The 11,203-nt window shown below is 35.0% G+C and overlaps 1 protein-coding gene across 1 annotated transcript; it reads left to right on the top strand.

The window, feature by feature from the left end:
* Window positions 1–1,305: 1,305 nt before the first annotated feature.
* LOC139871204 (uncharacterized) lies at window positions 1,306–7,534 on the top strand. The gene is made up of 4 exons (XM_071858939.1): window positions 1,306–1,516; window positions 2,479–2,764; window positions 2,874–4,001; window positions 7,105–7,534. Exons 1-4 carry the CDS (start codon window positions 1,306–1,308, stop codon window positions 7,532–7,534), a joined length of 2,055 nt encoding a protein of 684 aa, XP_071715040.1.
* Window positions 7,535–11,203: the final 3,669 nt, after the last annotated feature.

The following is an 11,203-nucleotide window of genomic DNA, read 5'->3' as shown; positions in this document are numbered from 1 at the left end:
GCAGGATAACTTTTTGTGTTGGCTTATTATTTGTCCAACTTAAATGGTGTTTGATAAACAATTTTAAACGAATTAAGTAGTTCAAGCGTTTAATTGGCTTGCTTCTTCCATCACACAAATACAACTAGAATCATTTTCTTCGTTCCATTCCACAAGCTCTACAATCATTCTTTTCGTTTCAAGTTACTACTTAGTACTTACTAGTCCACCTAAGTAGATAAGGGTGGTCAATATTTGGTTTGAAACCGTGGAACCCGAAAACCAAACCGAAACTAAACCGGAAAAAAACAAACCGAATTTGAAAAATGGTTTTCGGATCGAGTCAAACCGAAACCGAATTTGAATTCGGTTTTCGGTTCGGTTTTCGGTTTTGAAAATTCTGAATTCGGTTTAACCGAAAACCGAATTCAAAACCGAATTCAAAATATTTATATATTTAATTTGTATATTTATGTTTTAATGTCATTATAATTTGGGATCCAATCAATAAACTATGTTCTCAGCCATATGACGATTTTGTACCTTACATTATAATTATGTTACTCAAATTATTATGTTCTTTTTTTAATAACAGAAGCAGTAAACGTCATAATTAAGCTGTAAATATTAATAAATCATCGAATTCTTAATAATTTAATAGTACACCATTGTTTTAGGATATAAATAACGATGAAATCAGTAACGCCACAATTAAACTACTATCGTTCTCAGTTTTTCCTTAATATTCGGTTTTAACCGAAAACCGAACCGAATTCGAATTCGAATTCGGTTTTCGGTTCGGTTTTAACTTTGAATTCAGTTTTCGGTTTTGCTCAAAAAAAATTTAAAACCGAATACACCGAACAAACTGAAAACCGAACCGATGAACACCCCTATAAGTAGATATGAATAATAAGATAAATCTGCTTTGTTTGGCGTTACAGTACCCACTACTCTTCCCATATGGTGAAATCGGGTATCATGAAAACATACCCTACCATTGTAACAGTGGAAGAAGGAAAACTTCGCGTGGTTACATCACCATGCGAGAATTTTACTGCTACAGAATTCAGCAACGGAAAAACGAAGGTACAACTCTCCTAAGGGGTGGTCGGTTATTTGGTTGATGCTTATACATCAGTCAAAGAACAACGTCTAAAGTATCTCAGAAATCACCAAAACAAGCTGCATACCGATCTATACAACAACGTATGCGATGCTGTAACAAGGGGCGACACCAAAGCCGCTTCGATTGGAAAACGAATTATTTTACCATCGTCACATACATGTAGTCCACGCTACATGCTTCAAAATTACCAAGATGCTATGGCTTTGTGTCGCGAATTCGATAACCCAGACTTATTCATCACCTTCACTTCTAACCCAAAATGGCCTGAAATAGAAGGTATGCTATGCTTTATCGAGGGCCAGCGAGCGTCGGACCGTCCTGAAATTGTAGCCAGAATTTTCAAGCAGAAACTGGACAACCTCATGAATGATATAATGAAAGGCAACATCTTCGGTACATGCGAAGCAGGTATTATATACACTTCATTCCCAAATTTTAACACCAACATTTGCGTAACTGATGTACAGGTTAGCCAGACCCTACAACTTTACCTATTTACCTATGGTACTGGAGCAATTAACCTATTTTCCCTACCATGCTATAAGCACACACGTGTAAACTGCCTACATCATGATCAAATTTATTTTATCGTATAATATAATTTTTCCTGACGTATATGAGATGTTATTTATGTTCAAGCCCCGTGACTTTCCTACTCGCATGTCTACATATTATGTGTATTTGTCAAAATGCCAGTTATTACATAAAACTTGAAAGATACTTATTAGTTTACAAATTATTTAAATACCTGCACATGGATGTAATTTATGTTAATGACCCGTGATTTGTCTACTCGCATGTGTATATATTATGTGTATTTACCAAAATGCCAGTTATTACATAATACTTGAATGATACTAATTAGTTTAAAAATTATTTCAATACCTGCACATGTATAAGTCTGCCCATAACTTCTAACATTGGAGATAAATAATCCCTAAAATCAGTGTCTGATGATGAAGAATAATGTGATATTAATAATGAGCTTACAGTTAATAGGTTTATAACTTTCATTTGATTAGTTTTTTCCCCACCATTCATTTTGATACTAAAGTCTGATATCATTAACCACATGCACTAACTCTTTGACATGTATGTATGTTAACAGTCCAGATTACACCTACTTCGACTATAAAGCAACAAAATAAGAAATTTTAAAAGTCAATAATACAGATTGCAGGTTATCAAATGTTTCTAACTACATAAAAAATAGATACCCACCACGTGGCAACTGTCAAGCTTGCCTACAACATACTTGATTTAAATAATTATTTGTAAATTTTGAAAGATATGCCTAGTGTAATATGGTTGTCCCAACTTTGTAATCACACGTATGCTACTATAATGACCCGTGAATTGTCCACTTGCAGGTATACATATTATGGAGTTCCAAAAACGTGGGTTGCCACATGTCCATATCTTAATCTGGTTGACCCGCGCATACAAATGCAAGACGCCCGATGACATCAACGATCTCATATCGGCCGAAATTCCTAACGAGCTTCACGATCCCGAAGGATACAAGGCTTTCACCGAGTACATGTTACACGCCCCTTGCGGTCGTCAACACAAGGATGCCCCATGTATGATTGATAATCAATGTTCAAAGCATTTCCCTAAGCCATATTATGCCGAAACCACAATCGATGAGGACGGGTACGCTAACTACAGACGTCGCAACAACGGTGTCAATGTTACTAAAGGTAAAAGCACACTTGACAATAGCTAGCTATGTCGTTCCTTACAATAGATATTTGTTGATCAGATACAACGCGCATATAAATGTCGAGTGGTGTAATAGATCTCGCGCGATTAAGTATCTATTCAAATACTTAAATAAAGGGCAAGACCGAGCTACAATCGTGATACAGGAAAACATACTACCCACACATAACTCATCAGACACTCCGGAAAAAATTATTGACGTTGATGAAATCAAGAATTATTTGGATTGTCGTTATTTATCTCTGTGTGAGGCTGTTTGGAGATTATTTTCTTACGACATCCACTTCTCTAAGCCATCCGTGATTAAGCTATCATATCATCTACCAAACCAACAGTCCCTCACTCTACATGATTCACAACATCTTCCCACCCTGTTTCAAAGACCAAGCATCAAAGAAACCATGTTCACTCAATGGTTTGAACTTAATAAACAAGACCCGAAAGCACGTAACCTTACATACTCAAAGATCCCTAAAGAGTATGTCTGGAATAATGATGCAAAAGAATGGGCCCCCCGAAAGCTGAGACCCTCAATTGGTCATATTGTCTATTCAAATCCAGCATCAGGTGAGCGTTACTATCTAATAATGTTATTAAATATTGTAAAGGGACCACGGTCATTTGAAGAACTCCGGACAGTTGACGGCACGGTACACCCCACATTCAAAGACGCTTGCTTCGCATATGGTTTACTCTACGATGATCGGGAATGGACAGAAGCTATTTCTAAGGCAAAACTATGGGCTTCAGGTGCGCAACTTCGCGATTTATTTGTAACCATGTTACTCTTTTGCAACATAACTAACCCACTAGCACTATGGGAACAACACTGGGAAGATTTAGCCGACGACATTCTTCATAAAAAAAGGAAAATTTTCAACTTCTCAGATTTAACCCTAACCGATTCTCAGATTAAAAATTACTGTTTGGTAGAAATACAGGGAGTTTTGCATAAACACGGGAAGTCACTCTCGGATTTACCGACTCTGCCACAGCCTGACCCGTCTCTCCTTACCCAACTGGACAATAGCTTGATCCGAGAAGAGTTAAATTACAACATCAAGGAAATGAAGACCTTGCATGATAACCTATTCAGGTCTCTTAACCCTAAACAACTCGCACTATATGAACGGCTAATCGAAGCTGTAACAAATCAGGAAGGCGGGCTGTATTTCTTATATGGGCCAGGCAGAACTGGGAAGACTTTTTTATACAATACTATTCTAACATGTAACGACCCGGATTTTTCCGATCGTTTTATACTTATGAGATTAATATTTACATAAAATAAACCTTACCAACGTGATAAGCAATCCAAACTGTTGAGACTTATGTTTTTGAAAAGAGTTTCACACAACGTTTGACCGTCCAATTTGACCGATGATATCATGAACTATATAACACACGATAATTATACGATTATGTATATGTACATATCTATACATATTTAACATGATTTAAGGATGGTTTAACATTTCATTGTGAACTAACAACAATGAGTTATAAGTACACTTTGAGACCACTAACTTATGTTTTCAAAACGACAACTATATGTAACGTTCTTTGACATATATACTTACAATCTATAATGTGTTGGTGATCTATGTCACCAATATGATTTAAGTGTAATGGGATTAATTTGTAACCAAAATAATCTTGATAAATATCGAACAAGTTTGGGGAAGTGTGGAGTGCACACTTGTTTGAACTTATCTTGATTATGACAGGGGTTCGGGGGCAGCGCCCCCGATAAGCGGGGTCCAAGGGGTGGCAACCCTTGGCGGGGTCCAAGGGGCAGAGCCCCTGGCTGGGGTCCAAGGGGCAGAGCCCCTGGCTGGGCTAACATTGCTTTATTAAAAATGTCTTAAAATTTTATTTTAGCCCGGTTTGACCCAAAAATAAAAGCCCAGTTTTGAGCCTCTTTTACAGTTATAAACCCGTCCATATTTGAATTCTCGTTCCGATTCCTCAAAATTTCTACAAGTATATCTAGGGTATATGTAACCGTATCATACCCAGCTTCTATACGTATTTACTATTGGTATATACCAACAATAAACTTCAATGATCAGCCACTAGACATGATGTTACATGTGGGAACCAGCCATTTAACCTCATGTGTGACTTTTGTGCAAGAAAACAAACTAAATCTCCTATATATCCATCCCATAATCATGCTATTTTGCACACACACACATACAATTTCATTTCCAATTTTCTTTCAAGTTAATTCACTCCCTAATCTCTCTTCATTTACCTACTCAAGAACGTATCAATATAGTCATCCGATTTCAATGAGATTACTTCCAATCTTTCAATCCCACTCCACCACTCTTTTGATTTCAAGATTTTTCTTACCTTTTCCAGTAGCTTTGTCCAAGTAACTTGAGGTAGTAACCTTATTCATAACCTTATTCGATTCATATTTATATAGCTAACTTATTTTGTGTTGTAAAATTTTAACAACAAGAACATAGTTTGAGTGATTTCAAACTTGTTCGCAAACTAAATAGATTCTTCTAATTTGATTTTTAAAAACACTTCAAGACCTGTAATACATCATATTATGACAAAATCGGATTAATCATATCTTGGCTAATTAACATAATATTTAATATATATTTACTTATGATTTGATTTTATATATTTCAGGACCTCATGATTGTACGCAACACGTCATTTGACAACACGGTACTTTATGTACGCAACACGTCACTTGACAACATGGTACCATGGGTCGAGATTAATTCTGATCAATACGAATACGATGGGGTCTTTATTTATTTTATTTAAGCAACTAATTGTGGACCACTAACATCGGACTGCTAACTACGGACTAAGAAAATATTAAAAGTATATATATATATATATATATATATATATATATATATATATATATATATATATATATATATATATATATATATATATATATATATATATATATATATATATATATATATATATATATAACGATTACTTAAAAAGAAAATATGTTGATATATTATATATATGGTTAGGTTCGTGATATCTATCGGAGACCAAGTCGAGTTAAATACCTTCAAGACAAAAGTGAGTATATAGTCCCACTTTTAAACTCTAAATATTTCGGGATGAGAATACATGCATTTTATGATTTACGTTATGGACACAAGTGATTAAAAATATATATTCTACGTTGAGTTGTACCACTGGCATACTTCCCTGTAACTTGGTAACTACTATTTACATGAGGTATTGTAAACGCGAATCTTGTTGATAGATCTATCGGGCCTGACAACCCCAACCGGACTGGACGACCAGTATTCAACGGTTGCACAGTACTTTGTTTCGGTGACTACACTTGGTACGGTGTAGTAAGATTTCATAATAAAGGGAATATGCGACGTTGATTAAATGTTAAGTATGGTTATCAAGTGCTCAACAACTTAGAATATTTTTATTAGAACGTTTATATATGAAATCTTGTGGTCTATATTTATAACGCTGCCAGCATTAAACCTATATCTCACCAACTTTATGTTGACGTTTTAAGCATGTTTATTCTCAGGTGATAACTAAAAGCTTCCGCTGCAACATGTTGAATTTAAGCAAGATCTTGAGTATGCATATTTGTGTCAAAAATAAAACTGCATATCGGAGGATTTGTAATGTAAAATATGTTGGAAGTCGTATTGTTATTATCACATGTAAAGTTTGTAAGTCTAAGATTATCGCTAAACGATAATCATTATTAAGTTGTTTAAACCTTGTATTTGTAATAAAAGCTATGGTTTGTATTGTAAAAACGAATGCAGTTTTTGAAAAATGTCGCATATAGAGGTCAATACCTCGCGATGAAATCATATGTTATTGTATTCGTCCTTATGGTTAAGGTCGGGTTATGACATAACAAAACTAAGATATGAGAAAATGATTTTTCTAGCAGTTGCATCATCAGGTATTTTTCTTTTTTTTTTAAATTTAATCTAATTTTTTTTACAAATTCCCCCAACATTATTTGTGACGCTTTTTTAAAAAATATCCTGACTCACTATGCTTAAAAGCACCATACAGCCTGTTTTATTATATCATATACTACTTTTCTTAAAAAAATTTCCCCAGGAATTATTTGTAGGTCTTTTGTAAAAAAATTCATGAACCAGTATGTCTAAAAACAGCTGAGACACTCTTTTATTATATCATATTTTCATTCTATACACATCATACAAATAATACGTACACGTGTTGTTTAGACTGCCTTAACAATACATAACAATGGAAAAATGCAGGAATCGCTTCGTTGTTACTACCCGGGGGCGGACTGCGCTCAGCCGATTTGTCATCCCACTTGAGCTCATGGAAAATAGTACCTGCAGTATAAAGCAAAAAACACATTTGGCTGCCCTAATGCACGAAGCAAGACTAATAATCTGGGACGAAGCTCCTATGACTCAAAGGTACGCCTTTGAAGCATTGGATAAAACTCTTAAAGATATCTTGGGTTCTAAAAATGAGGCAAATAGAGCCAAGTTATTTGGTGGTATGCCAATTTTGCTAGGTGGGGACTTTAGACAAATCCTCCCAGTCATTCCAAAAGGTAAAAGGCAAGAGGTAGTTAACGCATGCATCAATAGATTAGAATTGTGGAAATTCTGTCACCTACATACACTCTCACGCATTATCGAAATAGATAGTCGAAAACGCGCATTCAATAAATGAGTTCTAGATGTGGGGGATGGTAACGTGCTGCATCATCTAAAGATGGAGATGATGAACCATCAGAGATAAAGATTCTCGAGGAATTCATTGTAAAAAACGGAATAAACCCAATTGAAACAATTGTTGATACCATATTCCCAGAATTCCATTTGAGGCAGGACGATGAAGACTATTTTGTAACAACCCAACCCTCATTATACCAAAAACACGACACAAAAAAAAATTTGCTGGGCAGACCATCTGGACGGCGTCCAGAATTCTGGACGGCGTCCAGCCTTTAATACTGGGACGGCGTCCAAGGATTTGGGACGGCGTCCCAATGAACTAAAACTTACTGATCTGATTGCTTTTATGCGGGAACGAAAAACCCGCTTCCCGACACTTTTCAACCAAACCAATTATCACAACGCATCAATATAAGTAAAACTAAGAGATTTCCACAATAAAATCCAAGTTTACATCACCGGGCCCACAACGACCCGTTTTACAATTTCGTTCCAAAAATATAAGTTTCGACCACAAAAGTTTAAATACCAAACGACATCTAGAGCATGGTGTTTGGGTTTAAACTACCCAAATCTTGGCCGAACTTTCCAATAGCTAAAACCCCCGAGAGCCACTAGTCCAAGCGAATACCTTTGCCCTTATCCAAGCCGGATCCTAAAAAGGTAAACAACGAGAGGGTAAGCTTACGCTTAGTGAATGCAATAATTATACATATACATAAATAACCTACTTACTTGCAATCACGTACACAATTACCTCATACATACAAGCATTATAAATAACATACCAACGCAAGGTACAACGCTAAATCTCCAAGTCCACAAGCTAGCACGAACAATAGCAAATATAACCCGAATAATATAAATACCCCATAACAAACACATAACCATGGTTAACCAATAGTACACGGGAATGGTACTTCAAATTTCTCATCGGTGTTCCCAACAACCGTTAGTGCACAATAAATTATAACACTAATCCCGGAGTGGTATCGATCGCCCGAACTTTAAACCCACCCGTCACGTGTAATGTGGTATCGAACGCCCGAACTTTAAACCCACATTACACGCCCACACACATACATGACATGGCATCGAACGCCCAAACTTAAATCCATATCATATATTGACCCGATGTGGTATCGACCGCCTGAACTTATGTAACGACCCGGAAATTTCCGACCAAATTTAAATCTTAATCTTTATATGTTTCCGACACGATAAGCAAAATCTGTAATGTTGAGTTTAGAAAGTTTGAAAACTATATTCGGACATCAGTTACCTTTTGACCAAGCCTAACGATTCACGAATCAATGTTTGTAAATAAATATGTGTATATTTATATAAATAAAAGAATGTATAATAATTTGGAATTTATAAAATAAACATTGGAATTAAATATGAAAAGTGATATACAAACATAAATAAGCTATAATTTAGAATAAAACTATAAATAATATATGTATCATATAATTATTAAGTATTACGTAATTAGTAATAGGTAACAATAATGTATCAAACTACAAGTTGAGGTATATGTTATTGTTATTGATTTTATTAGTGGTATTATTATTAATATTAATATATCTATTATTATTAATACTTAGTAGATAAATCAAACGTAGATTACTCCAAAATTTGTTACAAATTTCTATCTGAAATTTCAATCTGTATAAAGTTGTTGATTCCATTGTAATACAAACCAAAAATCTATTTGGAGTCGACTTCAACTGTTAATTTATCTTTTATTATTTCTTGTACGAATGATTCTCTTTGTCGAATCCAATTTGCTACAAGACCACTGATTTTTGTATGTTTATTGACAAATTCAATTGAGTGACTAATTAAACATGTAATGATCAATTTAATTATTAAAGAGTATCACTGTATTTGTTTACGTTCTAACTTATATATATATCCATGATATTACCACTACCATCACACACAACTTCATATTTTTTTTAACAACCATTTTCTTTTGATATCTACACACGATGCATATATGCATACACATATCATCCATAAAATTTTTTTAGTACTCTAACTCTTGCAACTGTCTCCATTTGTTCATCTTGAACCACCATCCATTTTCGTTCACCATTAAAACCGTTTGCTGCTGTCCGGGTCTGTTTGAGATCGGAAAACCAACCAAGTCACCATAAACTCAATCCAAACCGACATCCACATGCTCGGCACCATTGTTACTATTTGTAGTGTTCTCACTCGATGAAACCACCATAATCATCACCGAACCACACCCTCAATAACCTACTGCTATTGTTGGTTCAAATCACCGCCACTACTATTATTCTGCTACCATATATATATTTTTGCTGTAAACCAAAACCATCACCACCGTAAACCCTAAACAACCATCATCTCAACATTAAAAACCACCAACTAATTTGCTTCTGTTTTTGCAACCTTAAAACCACCACCATCAATCGAATCCTTTTGATCATCCGTACGATTCGAATCAAAACTTTCTTGACCCTGCTCCTTCTGTTTTTATGCCAAGAACAAACCCTTTTGATCTTCCTTATGATGATCCAAGTGGACAGAAATTACCTAATCGAGTGAGACTACCAACGACCCATTTATCTGTCTACATGAAAGTATTGATTCAGGCCCTTCAACTTTGGGACCTTTCGTTGTACCAAAATTGCTGCTTCTATTTTTGCTGTAAACCCAGACCCAAAATCACCACCTCCGTACCAGCCTGCACCCTATTGCCGTTTATCTTTCTGTTCTAACCGTAAACCATCATCACCATGGCCACCATCGATGATAACCACCACCTGCAATACAATCGACACTACCATGAATACTCAATATTTTTATACGATCTTCCTGTTTCTGTTTTGATCATGTAACACGAAAACCATCATCTTCATTTAAATCAAACCCACTTACTATCTTATTTTCTAGAATATCATCAAACCTGCAAATGTCGAAACTCACCTGCAATTATTAACAATAATCAATATTATTGTGATGATAAAACCGTGATGGTGATATAATGATGGAAGGATGAGCTAGTGATTAAAAACGAATAGGATGATGACTGATATTGAACGAGAAGTGAAGATAGAAAGAAAAAGACGTGATGATTAGTGATGTTAAATAATGATAAGGTTAAGATAATGGAAGAACTAAAGAGGATGTCGATATTAACAATAATAGTGTCGGCTGCTTCCTTTGTAGGGTTAGTGGGATCGATCTTGTGGGAAGAAAATGGACAGACATTAAAACGGGTTGGTTTAAAAGTGTAAACAGGCCATAAAAAAAAAAAAAAAAACGTGTTGGGCTTAAGTAAATGTTGTTGGGCTGTAAATAGTACTTGGGCTGATAGAAAATAGGAAGGGACGGGTTAAAAGAATTCTAGTTACAATTTAAAATTGAAACACGAGTTTGGTAGAGTGGTTTAGAGGGATGACGGGTTTATGAGGGGTCAGGGGTTCGAGTCCCAGCATGGACAGTTATTTTTTTTGGAAACTCTTTCTTTGTGAGGTAGCCTTTCTATTAATTTTAATTATTATTATTACTATCATTTTTATTATTATTATTATTATTATTATTATTATTATTATTATTATTATTAATGTAATAATAATAATTATTATTATTATTAATCGTATAAGTATTATTATTGTTACCACTAATA

Source organism: Rutidosis leptorrhynchoides, chromosome 10 (assembly GCF_046630445.1).
Source record: "Rutidosis leptorrhynchoides isolate AG116_Rl617_1_P2 chromosome 10, CSIRO_AGI_Rlap_v1, whole genome shotgun sequence".
Classification (NCBI taxonomy): domain Eukaryota; kingdom Viridiplantae; phylum Streptophyta; class Magnoliopsida; order Asterales; family Asteraceae; genus Rutidosis; species Rutidosis leptorrhynchoides.
The sequence above is the reverse complement of the archived record's forward strand: the minus strand, read 5'-3'. Positions and strand labels throughout refer to the sequence as shown.